Raw genomic sequence first — 19,303 nt, 5'->3', positions numbered from 1 at the left:
TACACAGCCTTGAGTCTCTGACCTTTCCGACCACACATGTTTTGTCAAGATTAGAAAAAGATTTGGCTATAAAATAGTGAAATAAATGTTGTAATATGAAACTTGACACCGCCCACAAGGGGGAGGAGCTTAATACAAGGTATTAAAGTATTTCAAGATGTTTTTCACAGGATGATTTATGATGAATACTGAAATATGTGATGGGGGAAGGCAGCGGGACATTGACAGCTAACGGGTTAAGAAGCGTCCATTTAAAAACACATTTTTAGAAGGATGTGTCCCTTAATATATATGAGGGACACATGACACTGATGACGTTTTGCACTCTTGCACTTTATTTGTGGCCTCTGGACAATAAAATCCCGTGGCCTATATTCGTGTGCGGATCTCTTTTTTTCTTATTTTTGATTTCCTTTTGGATCTACGCACCGCAAGAAGAAGATATCACTCATCAGTTTGGGACTAATGTTTGGCGCTACGCCTTTCCATCCTCTCGAAACGTTCAAGTCCAAATGTTTCGGTCTCCTGGTGATTCGCCCGACTGAATGTGTGTCGTGTCTTAAACAGCAGGACTCACTGATGTGCCGTCTGATGGAGAACCAACGAGAGAGTCATGAAATAACACACACGCTTTTATCCTGTTGTGTTGACTCATCACAACACTTGTGCCTCAGGACACGTTACACACTCACAGGATATGCCGCTAGACGCACACACACACACACACTATCCGCGGCTCAGCGCTCTGCTATTGTAGTGTGCTGAAAGCTGGCGGGCTGAAGGGTTAACGCTGAATAGAGGAGGTTGTGCTCCTCTCCACAGACTCTTTTGTCTCCTTTTGCTGACTTGAGAAACTCTTCTTTTAACTTTGTCAGAGTTAAACCAGCAGTTCAGGAATCGCCACCCCAACACAGGAATATTTGCTCGAGCGTCTAATTTTGTGTTATTTTCCTGTATTTCTGCCAAAGCAATGGAACGTTCTTTTCTGAATTCACAATCCATGTGATTTTTTTTATGCTTAACTGATTATTAGGATAAATATAGATTAAGATAAAACAGATACAAGTAAGAATGTTGTACTTATAATATAAATATAATTGGTTTACTGGACACTCTTAGAAGAAAAGGTTATATATGAAAACATAAGGCTTTTCATATAAAGAACCGTCCATCATGGGAATATTTTATGGATTTAGTTTGAATTAATAGGGTCCTATGATGACGATGCAGAAAACACGAATGAAATCTCGGATTTTACTGTATAATCCGGAATTTGTCAGATTTTTTATCAATAAATTAAAAGCAGGTCAGTACACTTAAATAATATTGTGATATAGACTAGTTTCTGTGAATATTAAACCTCAAAAAGACTATTTCTAAATGAATCCTGCATGTTCTGCATGTCTGAGTGGTTTCATTTCAACACATCAAAATAAAAGTTTGGTTTAACTTGAAGAAATTGTGACAGAAAAACGTTACTTTTGTACGGTAGCTTTTTTGGTACGTCTCAGTGTAATAATAATACGAACACTAATAATAATAATAATAATGATACATTATTATTAAAACTTTATTTTTTAAGAAACAATCACAATTTTTCTTCCTTTTTTAACAGTAAAGCTCTGTTGTGCAGCACTTTGTTTGACAAAAAAAGTAGTTTGTTTAAAGGGTTAGTTCACCCAAAAATGAAAATTCTGTCAGTAATTACTCACCCTCATGTTGTTCCAACCGCGTAAGACCTTCGTTCATCTTCGGAACACAAATTAAGATATTTTTGATGAAAAATGAGCCAAGTCTGAATCCTCCATAGGCTTCTATGTGACCGAAACTTGCTGGCCCAGAAAAGTTATTAAAGAGATCGTTAATATAGTCCAAGTGACTACAGTGGCTCGATCTTAAGTATATCAAGCGACGAGAATACTTTTTGTGCGCAAAAACAAACAAAAATAACGACTTTATTCCACTATTCATTTCCTTCTCTCTGGGCCTCTAGTTGATTCGCGTAGTGTTTTTGCGCAGCGCGTCTGTGTTACACGTCACCACGTAGGCTCACTATTGGCCGACGCCGGTCATGTGTGTGATGCGTGATGACGTACAACACAGACGCGCAGCGCAAAAACACTACGAGGCCCAGAGAGAAGGAAATGAATAGTGGAATAAAGTCGTTATTTTTGTTTGTTTTTGCGCACAAAAAGTATTCTCGTCGCTTGATAAACTTAAGATCGAGCCACTGTAGTCACTTGGACTATATTAACGATCTCTTTAATAACTTTTCTGGGCCAGCAAGTTTCGGTCACATAGCAGCCTATGGAGGATTCAGACTTGGCTCATTTTTCATCAAAAATATCTTAATTTGTGTTCCGAAGATGAACGAAGGTCTTACGCGGTTGGAACAACATGAGGGTGAGTAATTACTGACAGAATTTTCATTTTTGGGTGAACTAACCCTTTAAATTCATATGATTAAATGATCAATTAAATTAGTGTTTTATGCTTTGATTGCCAGAAAAAGGCAAACAAAAAAAAAATCATAGAAATGAAAAGTAAAAAAAATTAAATAAAAAAATAAAAATGTTATGAATTTAATTGATTAGACATGCTTTTTGATTAATAAAATTTAATTAAACCAGTAAAATGGAATCCAGAAAACTTAAAACAGAAAACACAGAATTTAGTAAAAAATAAAACAGAATTAGAGAACAACCCTAAGAACCCTCGAAACACAACGACTTTATTCTCGATATTTAATGAGTTTATTCTCAAGATTGTATTTCGACTTTTTTTCTCTCTAAATTTAAGGAGTTTAATCTTGCATTATAATGACTTTAATCTCGAGATGGTTTTTATTTTTTTATTATTGCTTGGCCCTAATCCTCTTCCGTATCTTCCGTGCTAAACATGTAATTTTTGTTAAACTTTTTTTTTTTTTTAATTGTTGTTAAATTGTGTAAAAAGTTTCATGATTTCAATTAATTAGACATGCTTGCTTTTAGATCACTAAAATTGGAGTCCAAATTATTATTATTAAAATTGAACTAAACCATTAAAATGGAGACCAAAAAAGTTTTTTTTTTTAAACGGGATTTGTAAAAAAAATAAAACTGATTTAATTTAATTTAATTAATTTTTTGTATTAATTTTTAATTTACTTTTTTTTTTTAAATTAAGCAGCTCATAAACATACTATATCACTAGAAGAAAAAAAACCCCTGTTAAACATGAAATTATTATGAAAGACATTCCTCCTTATATAGACCCTTTTTGGTATAAAGGGTTCTTTAAAATTGAGTCGAGAACCCTGGAGTTCAGTATACAGAACCCTATACTTTTCTATGATCACAATATAGTAATGAACAACAGGAGAAGCAACACTGACCCATAATTTGACAGACACACGTGCTCATGTAAATGAATGTGCTTTGTCCCTTTCAAAATAAAGTAAAGATAAACGTACTGAGCCATACTTGAGTGAAACACAGTGACATACCTTGACGTCAGGGAAGAAGTTCTTGAGTAAGTTAGAGCTCGGGTAGCGTGTGTAGAAGAACATCAGTTTGGCTTTCTTCAAATGGTTTGGGGTCAGACCTTCCTGAATGTGAAGAGCGTCAAGGCCTCAAAAACCTCACGGTAAATTTAAGATCACAGAGACCAACCTCGATTCAGCACTGCGCATTAACACACACTCCCAAACAAATACGCATCAGTTTGTCCAATTCATCGGCCCAAATGAATGAACAGCTCGTGTTGACCAGAGAGTGGATTAAGACACGACAGCAGAAACACAGCCAGGATAATTAGATTAAGGACCTCCAATACAAGCCGTTCGCTCCATATCTGCCGATAATAATTGCTTTTCTGCAAAACACACAGATGATTTTCCTCAGTGAGGATGAAGAGGATCAGCTTTTACAATCCAGTTTCTTTTTAAAATACATTGTTTAGCTCAAAGAAACCACGTAAAGCACAAACACCTGCTATTAAACAATGAATCACTTTGAAATAAATTTCCAAAGTGCATTGTATAAATCTAATGTTTAAAAGCGAAGCACTCTGCATGCTGCAATAATGTCACATATGTGTCTATATATGAAGAGTTCAGATGCAAAAGCCTCTAAGTGCCATCTGAAATTTTCTTCTAGAATGATCATTTTTATCAAGCTTGTTTATTTAAGTTCAGCAATTTCACTTAAATGGCAATGAAAATAACCTATTAATTGAAATTACTGAACTTAAATATACAAGCTTGATAAAAAATGATCATTCTAGAAGAAAATTTCAGATGGCACTTAGAGGCTTTTGCATCTGAACTCTTCATATACAGTCAAACCCAAATTTATTCAGACGCCTTCAACATTTCTCACAGTTTATTCGCTATAGTTTAGAAAATGGTAGTAAAATATGAGCAGAACTCAGTTGATATTTCACTGGTTTTGTCCGTCCTTCTGTTAGACTGTCTCACACATGAATTATGTTGAATATCTGTCAGCTGTTAAATTTAACTACACAATTAGATAATACCAGTTTAGCTCAACCAATGACCAAGCAATGCTTCATTGTGTTCAGTCTGTGTGTAAAAAGAGCATTAGCAATTAAAAAACATGATCAGGTCAAAGTGTCTGAATCATTTTTGATCCCAAATGTTACTAATAGTCGCTGTATGAAGAATATTTGGGTATAATATGTCACAGTTTACTTTATTCTGCTCTCCTCACTCACATAAATGAACTATAGTGTCCTGCACACACTAGTAAAAACATATCAAAAATGGTTTCTGGTGTCTGAATAATCTTTGGTTTGACTGCAGATATATATATGTACGACTCTGGCCATTGATGGTGGTGTATAATGATGGCTGAGAGCCTGCTTTTCACAAACAACCAAAAGTGACCTCTCTCATCCACTCCGATCGCATCGAGAGTGCAGAAACGTATCCCGCACCTTTTCAAGTCCGAGGAGGGAAAAAATCAGAGAATTTCCAGAAGAGAAACTGTTGCTTTTTCTGCCTTTGAAAATTGGCTTTTGTTCCTAACAATTCTTATCAAAGCCTTGTATTCCTTTTTATTTGTCTTTTCCTGGACTTAAAGTCATTACTGAGCCCAGATTAAAGAAGATGCTACAATTTTCTTTGGGGTTATCGAGATCAAAGCAGAAATTCTCCTTGAAGTCTGCGTCGGTGGAACGGCTCACCGCTGCACTCAATCCTGCGATTGTTCGTCGAGCTGGAGAGCTGGTCGTTTGTTCAGCGCTATCTCAATGTTAACTACTGGATATTAAATAAAAACAGTCAACTAAACAAAGAGGGGGCTTTTCAGAAGCGGCTCAAGCTAAACAAAGAACATCATCCGTGGATGAAAACCTCTCCTGTTTCTTTCCTGCAAACAACTTTATGAGACTGTGAAAAGAGAAATCATCAGTGGGATTTCTTTAATACGTCTCAGTCGCAGCGATACGATTAAACAGAGACTTTCCTCTGTCATCCGAGAAGTTTCTCCTGGGAAAAATGATAATCAATAAGACTTGCAGATTTGCAGAGTCACTAAAGACCGTTCATCGTGCAGATCAGGTCAACACTCCCACTTCTGACTCGTCTGTGTCTATTCTTATGGAAACATTTCATTAAGGTTTCATTTTTCATGAGTCTTTAGCCTTTATAAATCTTAGATTATGTTCATTTCAACATTTACTGATCAAAAGCTGCAACATTTGTTATTTAACACAAACAAATTGATTTTCTATTATCTAGCATTAACCAATATTAATAAATGCTTTACAAAATATATTGCTTGCACTTATTGCATGTTAGATAATGCATGTTGACAAAATGTAAAGTGTTGCCATTTTATTAATATATATTCCGCTTCTTATACGGAACCTTTTCGGCATTTAAAGAGTTATTCAGAACTCTAGAGTTCCGTTTAGAACCCTAAGAGCTTTCATCTCAGCTGAGAGAGATCTAATTTCACTCGATCACTTTTGATTTCATTTATTGTTCTGTTGTGGCATTAAAGGAATAGGGATGCACCGATATTAACATTTTGGCCAATACCCGATAATTCTTTGTATCTGAAAGCCGATAACCGATATATCGGCCGATAAATCCAAATCCAAATTTTTATATAATTTTTGAGAGCCTGATTATAAAAGCAAAAGTCTCATAATGTCCAAATCACACAATTATAATGATAATTATTATTATAATTGTATGTCGCCTATGCGCTGCACATGTTGCACTGAACTGCATTTTCCTTTTTTGAAGTGATTTCAATCATATTTCAAGCAATTCGAAACCCTCATGTTGAACAGTGCGAATCTGAAGCGCCTCAGCTGAAATAATCCATTATTTATCGGCTTTAATATATCAGACAAATTTTCTTATCAGGCAACATTAAAAATGAACACATATCGGCCGATACCTTAACGGTTCCATCAGGCGCTTCTTATACGGAACCTTTTCGGCATTTAAAGAGTTATTTAGAACTCTAGAGTTCCATTTAGAACCCTAAGAGCTTTCATCTCATTTCACTCAATCACTTTTGATATCATTATCATATCGGCTTTGATATATCGGCCACATTTTCTCATCAGGCCGATAACGATAACGATAACATTAAAAATGATCATATATCGGCCGATACCGATATATCGTGCATCCCTAAAAAAGACTTTCTTTCTTCTGAACGGATGTTCTGAGGATTGTCGGCACCCAGACCCTTTAGGTCGGACTGATACAGAAAACACTGGAGAATAATAAAGTGTTATTTATTATTGAAAGGATATATTGAGGGCCATGAAGGAGCTCCTCTCCATGCCCTGCAGATCCGCACACTCCATCTTAACGTGCGGGAGACAGAGCGAGTCCACCGGGACCAGTCCCGCGGGATGATGGTGCTGACCCAGATGATGAGCCTTGGACCTCATGGCCACGCTTTCCCAGGAATGCTCCATGGAGTCCGGAGACGACCTCTCCAGGGAAGCGGGAACGCAGGGAAGCCCGGAGAAGGCCGAGTGCGGGCCGTACTTCAGGAGGTGCTCCAGGATCTGGCTGTCGTGTAAGGGAGTGCTGTAGCCGAACTGGAAAGGGGTTTGGTGGAGCGGGAACGGTCGCTTAACGCCCGGGATCATCTGGGATTGGGAAGGCTTACGGACTACTAAGGATAACGCTTCGGTTTGGCTGTCGCTTTCAAAGTGCTCCCTGCTGACCTCCTCCGAGTCGGATATCTCGGAGCGGGAATCGTCCTGGCTCGGCTTGTACTCCGGACTCGTGCTCGGCTTCGACGCGAGCTTCTTGAAGACCGAGTCGATGCTCTCGCTCACGGTCCGGGTCAGCTCGCACTTCAGAGTCTCCTGGAGGTTCTTCACGCTGGATTCGCGGCTCAGTCCCGGTCTGGGCTCGCCCTCGGAGTCGTACACGTGCGAGATCTTCTCCTGGAGCTGGTGCAGGAGCCTCTGCATGCTCTGGAGCTGCTCCTTCAGCTTGTGGCACTCCTCGTCTTTGCTGGTCTTGGGTTTGGCGTCCGGCTCCTGGTGGAGCGGGAGCTTCTGCTTGCGTTTGTCTCGTCGGGAGCGAGCGGATTCGCAGTCTCGTTCCGGATCCCCGTGTGATCCCGCCATTCCTCGGATGATGTTCTCCACGCGTGCGCGCTTGGCTTGCAGATGCTGCTCGACGTCCGCCGACAGGTCCTCGCCGCCGCTCTGCTCCTCGTCCGTGGCGCCGGACTCGTTGGCGCAGTAGAGCATGTCGAGGGAGCTCAGCTTGCTGTGGATGGTCTTCCGCAGGAGGTGGGATATGACGGAGCCGCTGTAGGGAGCGAGAGGCTCGTCGTACGCGCTTCTGCGGAAACAAGGGAGCATCTGCTCGGATCGGTTGCCTTCACACCCGTCGCTCTGCTCTGCTGGACTCAGATTCATGCTTGTCACAGTCCGTTTGAGCCTTACAAATCTGTACGAGTAGTAAATAAAATCAGACATACATTAGGCATTGCTCTAACTCTGCATTCTGCACCACACACGGCTGTCTTATCCTTTAATGCACACAAACATGTTTTTTTTATTAAACATATTCATTGAATTGTGAGTATTGTTTATTATATATATATATGAAAACAATTCGGTTCACCTTTTTTTTTAGTAGTAAATAAAATCAGAAATACATTAGGCATTGCAATAACTCTGCATTCTGCTGTTGGTTTTCTTACTGCATTATAAATATATAACGACACCTTAAAATGAAGTGCAACCAATACGTTTAATAAAAAATAGTTTTGCGTGCATTTAAGGATAAGACTCCGTTTGAGCCTTAAAAATCTGTATTAGTAGTAAATAAAATCAGAAATACATTAGACATTGCAATAACTCTGCATTCTGTACCATGCATTACGCATCTTTAAATGCACACACAACTATTTTTTATTAAACATTGAATTGTGAGTATTGTTTATAATATATGTTTTACTTTTTTGAGCTGATTCTTGCTATTCAAACAGAACAGAGAAATAACATAATATTATATTACATTAAAATAACATAAAATAACATTATTTCATAAGATAGTTACAAGAGCAACAAAAAAAATGTTTTTTTTCATATATAGCCTATTTAAAGTGCGTTTCATATCAGTTTGGACTCATTCACAGATTTTCTTCTAATTCTCTCTATATATGTCGATCTGAATACATACTTTGAACGTTAATATTCAATGTAAACACGTGTTATAAATATGAAACATACACACATAGCCTACATATTCGACTACGTGTCTACGTTTAATGCCTGTTTTATTGTGAAAATAATTATGTTCAACTTTTTTGAGCTGATTCCTATGTTATTCAAACAGAACAGAGAAGTAACATAATATTATATTACATTAAAATAACATTATTTCATAAGATAGTTACAAGAGAGAAAAAATATATGTATTTTGATATATTTAAAGTGCATTTCATATCAGTTTGGATTCATCCACAGAATTCTCTCTCTATATGTCGATCTGAATAAATATCTATACATACTCTAGCACTCTTTACACACTTTGAACGATAATATTCAATGTAAAAACACGTGTAATAAATATGAAACATAGCCTAACTTACATAGTGCTAAACGATTAACGTTACGTGTCTTATGCCTGTGAGTGACTGCATATGCGTTTCGTTTCATATCAGTACTATGATGAAGAATTACAACGTTCATATCGCAAAGTATGTTTTTCTCACAGAAAAACAGGTAAAAAACAAAGTTAAGCCAATAAAATCGGCAGTTTTATGAGAGAAACTTCCGCACATGATGAGAGAGAGGAGAGCGCGCGCTTACCTGTTGCTCCGGAGACGCTTGAGTGACAGTGAGCGCTCGCGGGGGCGCGCGCTCTGATCTCGGTCCTATGGTGTGGGCGTGGCCAGAGCCTATCGTCATCAACATGCCAGCCAATCAGAGACCAGACACACAGCAGAGCGAAAACAACTCGGTCACTGAAGTCGTTTCGTGGATTTTATTTTAACTTTTATGTGAACAATTAATTCATTCATTAATTTTATGAAAATGTGATATACACATGCTGCAATGAAAAGATGAAATTCGTAATAGTATGTATGGTGATATTAACAAGCATACATTATAATGCATTACAACGTGTTATTCTATGCTAAGTTGTATTATTAATAAATAAAAAAAATAAAATAATAATAAATAGTATAAAACAGTAGACAATATGTATGGTTCACAACAGTATCTATTGCGCATAGAGTCGTTTCGTGGATTTTATTTGAACTTTTATTTGAACAAATCATCAAATAATTAATTCATTAATTCATTCATTCTATTATCGGAAGAACATACTTTTTTTTGTTAATTATTATTGCTGGAATTGCTGAAATGACAGGCTATTTAACTTTGATATATATACTTTGATATGGATGAGGTTGATTTGTACGTTTCTTGCTTCTCATAGGAAAAAACAAATCTCTACAAAATAAAAAATGATAAAAAAATAAATAAAAAAAATTCCCATTTAGGAGTATAATAAGGTATGGAGTTAACTTTACTTGAGATTACTTAACATAATAAAATAATACATTACACACAGTCATGGACATGAACCAGCACATCATTTATGAAAATGTGTTATACACATGTTGCAACGAAAAAAGGAAAAATTCGTAAAAGTATACATTATAAACATGATGATACACAATGACCTTCAAAAGCATACACTATAATGCATTACAACGTGTTACTATAACTATCTTGTATGTTAATTGTAACATAAATAGTATAAAACACAATGTGTGTGGATCACCAACGTATATATTGCGCAATTAGAGTTATTAATGCAGATTGAATTTTAAACAATTATAATTATCTTTACATGACATTTAATGCTACGCTACTGAATTGAAATAAGAGTAACAAATCAATGGTTCATTCCATTCGCGCTCACCCCTCTCTGATTCGTGATGGTATGTTCCGGACTGCTTCCGGATTGCGGCGGCGCGGTTTCCGGTTCTGTGCTGTGTGAGAGCTGCAGTGCGCGCGGTTCACCCCGACGACATGTTGTCCCATTCCCGCTGTCTCTCCCGGAGCCTCGGGCGCTCGATCACCGCCCTGCGGCAGGTACGTGTGTCTTTCCCCGTGTGTGTCCCGCGGGAAGACCGAACGGTGATGGACCGTGAGCGTAACGACCGTTAATGATGACGGCAGCGGTAGGCCGCGCGCAGGCCCAAGGGCAGCAGGACACTCGCGCACAAACTCACACATTTACATTATATTCATGACACTTACACGGGCTTTTCGGGCTTTATATGATGCGTTCATCAAACTTTAAATAAATACTGTAGATCAACGAGGTCGTTTGAGAAACGTCTGCTGTCAAAGACCTCATGTGATCAACTGTCACCTCATATAACAACACGACACGCGCTAAACATGTCAATATTCATGTGTGTGTTCATGTGTCATGCTAATGCTTTAGTAGTTTTGTGTGTGTGTGCTGCTGTCATACGTCTCTGCTGTTTCAGGGCATCACTTTCTCTGTTTTTCGCTTATCATTATCTTCTAAAGTGACTGTATTAAATAAAATATTATTTTCGTTATTACTAATTATCAGTGATATGTGCCGTAATCCGGTCATAAAGATGACTGACTATTGCTGCATTTAGCACTGCATTAATAGTAGTCGATCTACTGTGGGTCACTTTCAAAGTGGAACACACATATATTTATAATTATTCATTTGAGTGATATTTGAGGAAAACTTGTAAAATAAGCGTTTCATTTCAGTTTGTGCAAACATCTTATCTACAGTAATTAAAATGTACTATCTATCTATCTATCTATATATCAGTGCTTTGAAGTCATGAAAGTTGAACTGGCCTTCTAAAACAAGAACAAATGTGGGCGGGGCTTGATTGTGTCTGTGGGGAATTGATTGATTGGCTGGTTGGATGGTTGTGGTCTGCTATTGGCTGATCTCATGTGAGTGACAGGTTATAGCCCCGCCCTCGTCATCAGAGAAGATAAGAGATGCTGCAAGAGGAACTTATTCTGAGTCGAGATTATTAACACAATAATGATGATGTTCACCGATAAATAATTTATAATAAATCCTACAATATTCCGTAAAAAAATAAGAATTTTTAATTTCAAGGTGACTTTACCAGGGACAGACACAAGGAAAGATTGATGATGAAGTCGAGGAGGAAAATCCCAAAAATGAGTCTGTTATTTACCAAAACTTTAAACGCATATTGATAATCTTTTTAATTGTGTAGATATGAGAGTCCTTCCCGTTGACCCTGTGACACACGGAGAGATCACATGACCCGCGTGTGTGCCTGGCCGCCGCTCAGCCTCCGCATGCCGACAGCAGTGGTGTTTCTGTTTAACGCCTGTCAGACGCAGTCATGTATCAGTGCCTGTGTTTATCCACTGATTTATTAGATAACGATGTAACTATAGAACAATATGACGTTAAAGTCTTACATTGAATGTTACTTTTTCTAATATAAAACGGCAATGCAGTTTTTGCAACTTCACAGGTCCTGTTTTTTGGCAAATTATTATTTTATATAGGCTTTGCTTAGTTTTCCATGTGTATTTGATAAGTTCCCTACTCCATATGAAATACTAATGTCACATGCAGCTTTAAATTACCATAGTTTGGTCAAAAAACCTCTTCGGTAACGGACGAACATGATCATACACACACACACACACTACAAAGTTCCCGACTCCATGTGAACTGAGAGTCCGGCACTGACAATAAATACAACATACATGCAAAGAAACCATTTGTAATATTAACTTATCCAGTTTTTTTCATGAAATAAAGAATAAATATTTTAAGACTGTTATGAAAATGAATGTTGGCAAATAAAAATATGACATGAAATCATGAACGTATGAATAGAAAGATCTGCTAGATCATGATGCATCAGTGTTATCGATAAAGACACCTCTGAGAGGAGGAGCAGCTTGAGGTAAAGCTGAAGAGAAAAATCACGTTTTCGAAGCCATAACGAGAAACAACTTTATTATTACTGCATTATTAATATCATCAATGATGTTAGCCTATTGGAATATGACCGTCTCAAATAACCCAATCATAGTCAGTATCAGCGCTGCACGATATCGAAGAAAAATGTGGTATGCGATAACTCGATGCGATACGATAATGCTTAAAGTGTGTAAAATATATTTAAAATGATATAACCTACATATGTGTTTCACATTCTTTTTGTGACGAGAAAACATCTCTACAGCTTCTGACAGTGAACATCAGTGTTATTTTAACATCAGTGAGGTTCAGGGGTTCAGCTTATACTACATTAGGATTATTAAACAACAGAAACTCAATAATCAAATGTAAAAATAAAACCCTGCTTAGTTTTCACTGTGTGAGTTAAATATATCCTGATTCTTCTTAAAGCTGCAAGAGTGATTCAGCCGAGAGCAGCGAGTGATTCTGTCTTGTGTTCATGACCGCAGTTATTGCAAGCGGTGGCGATATGCATATAGCGATTTTATACATTTGCGATATTCCGATAATTTCGATATATTGTGCAGCCCTAGTCAGTCATGTCGGATATTACATTTGAGCTGAAACTGGCATTTAAATATGACATTTTGGTGATCAAAGATGAGTTTAAAGGGATACAATGATTGACTAAGTTGTTTGTCAGAGTCTGTGTACATGAGATTACCGTGTGTTTGTTGGACATTGCTCTGTGATTGCTGCAGTGATGCTTCAGTGCTGTCAGTGCTCATTGATGGATTGGTGTCGTCTTGTTCTTCTAGGGAAACGGTGTTCTTGCCAGACGGGCTACTTCAGGTGAGCTCTGACTCTGTTCTGCATATTCACTCTGTTCTGCATGGCATAGGTGGGGTTTTCTAAAGGTTTTAACAGTCTTGTATCTTTCTTTTTCTGACAGTTGCAAACAAACATGATTAGATGTTGCTTTTTCCTCCAGGTATATCATCCGCCAGTCAGTGCGTCTCCTTCAAGAACAGCCCGTAAGTATCCCTGAAGTCCCACTCTTCACTGATCCCAGAGGATGTATGTGGTGAGATCTCACTGGATTGTGCTGTTGATTTCTAGGAGGAGTGAGACCCGGTCAAGCGTCTACCAGATCAGATACTTCAACACCACAGCCGCTCACAGTACGTATCCGCTCACGCTCTGCTTCTGTAAGCTAAGGGTAAAGCTGCTAAAGTGTTGCACAGCATCATTAGCCGTGTTTCCATCCACCTATTTCTATGCCTAGGGCCCTATAAAATCTGTTTTATTTTTTCCCAAATTCCGTTTTTTCCATTTTAATTTTTGGGAATTCAGTTTTTTTTTTACCCTTTACTGTTATTTTAGTCGTAAATAGAGTGCTTTTAATGTTAATGATTAAAATGTACACAAATAAAATAGGAATGACCTTAAATTTATTGAGGTAACAAACTTCACATTTACTCAGTACTTTTCAGGACAAATATTGCATGATGCAACATGGTTCCTTCGTTAATAATTCCTTACGCAGAACTTTATTATATTAAATATTAATCAAAAATGATTCACACCTTCACAAAATCCAAACATTCAAGTTTAAGAGTAAAAAAAAGACATAACATTATTTATAGCAAGTTTATTTGATTCACAGCTTATTTATAGTTTTGAGTCTAAACTAAAAGATTGTTTTGGTAATTGTTCTACACATTGTCAGATAACATGAACAGTAGTTTATTAAGGTTATTAAGGTTTATCTTGCTAACCACTCTTACTAAAAAAATGGGGTAAGCACACTTACATTCTCATTTTAGAGGTGTTAAATATGGTTTGATTTGTTTACATTAGGTAATGTATTAGGCTAACTAACATGAACCACGAGCAATACATTTGTTACTGTATTTATTAATCTTTGTTAATCTTAGTTGAACAAACAATGAACAGCTGTATTTTTATTATGTTACTTCACACAGTGCATTAGGCTAACTAATGTTAACAAATACAACTTTTGATTTAAATAATGTAGGCTACTAGTAAATGGTGAAATTGACATTAATAAAGATTAAATAAATGCTGTAGAAGTGCAGTTTATTAATAGTTAATATCAACTATAATAACTAATGTAGTTAACTAGAGTTTAATAAATGGAACCTTATTGTAAAGTGTTACCGATTTGTTTTGTTTATTGAAAGTGTTTTTTTATGTCAGCTGAATGGGCGGAACGCTTTTCAGAGAAGATAAGGCAACGTAAAAAAGGTGTTTTTTTTGTTGTTGTTTTTTTAGCACAATTATTGGAAAAAATATTGGATAATATATTTTTGACGTGTGTAACCATCTTACTGGTGTGTCGGTGTTATTTAAATACAGGTTTGGTTTAGGGTCAGATGTATGTAATTATGAATAATTTGCTGTTACTATAGTAAGTGCATGTAACAAGGACACTGTAAGAGAAAAAAGTTTTTTTTTGTTGTTGTTTTTTTAGCACAATTCAGCAGTAATTCAGGGGGGAAAAACATTCGAATGCTCCACGTGAAACTTCGGTCTTCCGATCTTTTACCATTGTGTCAATTCTCAATTGATTTTGATTAATATGCGCGAGGGAGCGAGAGAAAGCAAGACAGCGCGGGCGACCGGGTCTCTCTCTCTGCTCGTTCTCTCAGTAATATGCGCCCTATCGCAAGCGCAGCAGTTCATCTACATCACACACCGATCAAATAAGGCTTTGGCGAGACAAAAAGAGAGAGACGCGTGAGTGACAGAGAGACGGAGGGAGAGCAGGGAAAGGAAATGCAGCTGAATGAATACGGTGCGTGTTTTATATAGCGTAAATTTTTTTTTATAACGAAACGCAATATGTGGCGGCCGGTGTTGATTCTGTGGCGCACCGCCACGAGTTAATGTGGGAAACACTGCGCCCAGATTTGCTTCCCCTGGTCTACATTTTCCTCAGACATACGTTTTTCTCCCACACAAAAACAGAATTTTATTACAAATATGTAAAATTCCACATTGACAGTAGATTCCGCGTTCATTTTGCCAATTAAAATGATAGGGCTCTATATGCCCATTTTTGGGAAAGCTGAATGGAAACGCCAAGATATGCATAAATTATAAATGCGCACACTAAAAAAACACACATGCACTCAATCGAGGCGGATAATTTATCTGATAAGAAGACATGCACATGTTTATGTGTTTATGATGGGAACACATTTACCTAATAAATCCCTGGATGCACAACAATAAAGTCATGTGACTTTGGCCTGAGGCTGTGATTGGATGACTGGAGTAACCAGTGGACCAATGGCATCGCAGCATCTCAGATGTTGGTTTGGTGTTTTTGAAAAGTCAAAGTATCGGAATGATTTGGTTTAATTCCCTCCAGAAGTTTTGGAAAAATACATACATGCAAAACGTTTTGGAACAGCCATGGAAATTAGTTTCACAAATATCTATATATTGGAAAATATATTTTTGACGTGTGTAACCATCTTACTGGTGTGTCGGCGTTATTTAAATACGGGTTTGGTTTAGGGTCAGATGTATGTAATTATGAATAATTTGCTGTTACTATAGTAAGTGCTTGTAGCAAGGACACTGTAAGAGAGCGTGACCCTGAGCTCCTCATTAGTGGTTCCACTGTTGATTATTTTGCTGAAATAACGGAATCTGAAGGTCAGAATTAGATCAGATTTTTTAAAATAAAGAATAAAAAATGTATTCATTGAACAATAAAAACATATGTATTGCATTTAAAAAAACTGAAAAATACTGTAAAAATACCGTCTATTTAAAAAAAAATGTTTATATGAATGAATACTTTTAAAAACGGTTTGAATAAATGATTCAATGACTCACTCATAAATACTTGTTTCATTTTGAAAAAAAAATCTCTTGGATGAATTATTCATTGACAAATACATTGTTTAACAGCCACTTGTCGCCATCTACTGGTGTAACGAGAAAATCTTTATCATTATTTGAAGCATCAAGTTACTTTCAAAATGATGATTTACTCCATTTTGATGGCTTCCGTAGACATCAGTGTTTACATCTGAACTGTGGACTTTTATCCCAGTACTTCTGTGAAAATCTGAATTACTGTAAGACAGAAATAATGAAACTGTGTGGTAAAAAAGACTGTTAGTGAAGCTGTTTCATACCTGTCCATGAATGACCTCTGCTCTCTGGATCATCAGCAGCGCAAACCCAGATTTAGATGTTCTGGTGTGATTTTTTCATTTAATAGACACAGACGAATTGTTGTCATTTAGGAATAAGATCGCGCTGGTGTTTGAATCGAGATTGCGATCTTTTAACGCTTAATCGTGCAGCTCTCGACTTTTGTTTGGTAAAATTATGCTAGAATTATTCTGTAAGACAAATGCACAAAACAAAAACAGCAAAAGGACTGAATGAAATTGCAAAATCACTCTCTGACAGTAGGTGGCGCTTATGGAGCAGCAATATAGCGTTTACTTGTTTACCGCTGTACACGATCTTATAAACACTGCTGTATATACTGGCCGTAAGAGGACAAGAGAATGCCATCGAAACCATTCTGAAGACAGTTCGCTTCATAAGCCGCGTTTCCATTACAGATTTGCGCAAAACTTTTGCAATATTTTCTAAATGTCGATAAAGAACGATTGCGAAACGACGACGTTTCCATTAACCGATTATTATTATAATCGGCCATTATTATTACTGGAAGGAGACGTATGTGTGTATCCAAGCATTAAAGTCAAGGAAAGCCCCTTATACTGAGAGCGGCTCATATGAGGAGTTTCTGGGTGTTTCTCCCTCAGATCTGCTTCAAGCTCTTGATAAACTGTGGCATTTCTTAGTGGTTTAGAATCCAAGCAGTTTGTGTGCAAGTAGTTTTTAAATGAAACTGAAAAGCGTTGTGATTTATGGCTGGTCGACCGGTGCGTCTCTGTTTTCTGGCCATCATCGTGGGCTGTATGTTTGACACCCCGCTTTACATATAAAGTAAAGTGCATACAAATGGATGCAGCCTTTTCAAATTCTTATCAGCCGTTGGATTGGGGTCTCAAATTATTTTGAAATATTTAGCTTTATTGCACATCTCTAGAATACTTGATTCTAATTCGTTAATCTCAGCATTCAGTGGCATGATGTTAATTATTCTGTGGTTTGTCTTGACTGAAAGCTGCTTGCTAGAACCCGATTTCTTCACAAAACTTTGCTAATAAAAGATTTAACGTTAATTAACTCAAATCAATATTTTGTGTGAAGTAATAAGCACGATAATATAAAGGCACATTGTTGCCATGGATGCTGATAAATATTTAAAATGTGAGGAATCATGTTGCAATAATGATGCTAGAATACAAATCACGATACCTGACATGTTCTGAGTGCAGCATTGCACTTTAAGTCATTTGGTGATGTTTATCGAGTTATTAGCGCTATTAATTATTTACCTTGCATGTAATAAACTGCTCAATGCTAATGCAGACGAACTTAGACTGTTTCTTATCTTTTTGTTGCTGAAGTGTTTGTGTCCACTGCACTTTTTTAATCCAATTAACTAGTGAAACAAATTGATTTTGTTTGTTTGTTTTAAATTACACAACCATTTTAGGCAGGCTTTTCTTCCTGTGCAGTCATGTCTCCAGTGGTGTGAAGATCTCTGTTGGTTAACACATTTCTACTGTTGCACACCACATTAAATGTCTCGTGTGATTGCAGGGAATGAAGTTATTACGGTAAAAACCCCAGCGTTTGCGGAGTCTGTCACAGAGGGAGACGTCAGGTGGGAGAAAGGTAAGATGTGTGTGAGATCAGGTGTGTGTTACACACGGTTTAATCTGTTTGGACCTCGCTCACCCTGTTTGTGTCTCTCTTAGCTGTTGGAGACACGGTCTCTGAGGATGAAGTTGTGTGTGAAATTGAGACTGATAAGGTAAGAAGTGTTTTGTCTGGTTTAGGCGATTCGGTAAATACTGTTGCTTTCCGAAGTTTTTAATGTGATTTTGAAACTACATGGGTTGCAACTAAGAATCGTTCTAATAATTGATATCATATTTGTCATGCCAGTGCACTCAAACTATGTGCACAATGAAAGTCTGTATGTTACAAAATTATTAAAATCATTGTACAAAAAAACAACATAAACTGGTTAAAAAAAGCAGCAGAAGGGTTGCAAACCACAGACTAAGAAGTGGTTTTGCAGGAACACACGTACTACTCTGAACACAGTGAACTGTGTGTGAGTACTCCTGCAGTTATAGTTCATAAACATCAGTTGCATATACTCCAATTTTCAAGTATGGTCAGATTTAAATCTAGATTTGATGTTAAACATTAAATGTTTTGATTAAAATGTTTACGCTTGAGGTTCTGACTAATCAAGTATAGTAATCAGAATTTTTTTTCCGGCTAATTGTTTATTAGCATTTTTAGTAAGTTGTAGGGCTAGATAAATCCTTAACCCATGTGCAAACTCAACCGGCATAATGTACCATGCGCAAAATACACTGCGTTTGTTTCCCGTTATACATGTAGGCTGTGTAAGTGTTAAGTCAGCTTAATTTCTATAGCGCTTATATTCAAAGCAGCTTCACATGGATAAACAGATGAAAACAAGATGATAACTAAATAAAAACCAGTTATGAATAACAACAACTTCAACGAAAATCTGTTGACATTTTTGTCAACGAATAACAACGAGATTAAAAGGTTAGGGAGGGGCGATTTGTAAAGAGATGCAGTCAGAACTGATGTGCTGTGTTTGTGGTAGATGCACACATGTAAATTGAAGCGTGCTGATCTGACGTAAGCTGGCATACACTTGCT

General features: G+C 37.2%; 2 protein-coding genes across 3 annotated transcripts in view; one reads left to right on the top strand and one right to left on the bottom strand.

Annotated features, from left to right (window-relative positions):
- Nucleotides 1-9,365, bottom strand: part of prox2 (prospero homeobox 2) — a 29,027-nt gene extending 19,662 nt beyond the window's left edge. The window contains exons 1-3 of the mRNA XM_079853196.1: nucleotides 9,310-9,365; nucleotides 6,778-7,939; nucleotides 3,488-3,595 (exon numbers count right to left, since the gene is read on the bottom strand). Of these exons, the coding sequence (XP_079709322.1) occupies nucleotides 3,488-3,595; nucleotides 6,778-7,908 (1,239 nt within the window). The 5' untranslated portion in view covers nucleotides 7,909-7,939; nucleotides 9,310-9,365. The remainder of the gene's footprint in view (nucleotides 1-3,487; nucleotides 3,596-6,777; nucleotides 7,940-9,309) is intronic.
- Nucleotides 9,366-10,446: 1,081 nt separating this feature from the next.
- Nucleotides 10,447-19,303, top strand: part of dlst (dihydrolipoamide S-succinyltransferase) — a 32,725-nt gene continuing 23,868 nt past the window's right edge. For both annotated transcript variants that reach the window (XM_079853202.1, XM_079853201.1), the window contains exons 1-6: nucleotides 10,447-10,605; nucleotides 13,288-13,321; nucleotides 13,461-13,503; nucleotides 13,589-13,650; nucleotides 18,197-18,271; nucleotides 18,355-18,410. In XM_079853202.1, the coding sequence (XP_079709328.1) occupies nucleotides 10,543-10,605; nucleotides 13,288-13,321; nucleotides 13,461-13,503; nucleotides 13,589-13,650; nucleotides 18,197-18,271; nucleotides 18,355-18,410 (333 nt within the window). In that variant the 5' untranslated portion in view covers nucleotides 10,447-10,542. The remainder of the gene's footprint in view (nucleotides 10,606-13,287; nucleotides 13,322-13,460; nucleotides 13,504-13,588; nucleotides 13,651-18,196; nucleotides 18,272-18,354; nucleotides 18,411-19,303) is intronic.

This window comes from Squalius cephalus, assembly GCF_949319135.1.
Source record: "Squalius cephalus genome assembly, chromosome: 20".
Lineage (NCBI taxonomy): Eukaryota > Metazoa > Chordata > Actinopteri > Cypriniformes > Leuciscidae > Squalius > Squalius cephalus.
Note: the sequence above shows the minus strand (reverse complement) of the source record. Positions and strands in the feature narration are given on the sequence as shown.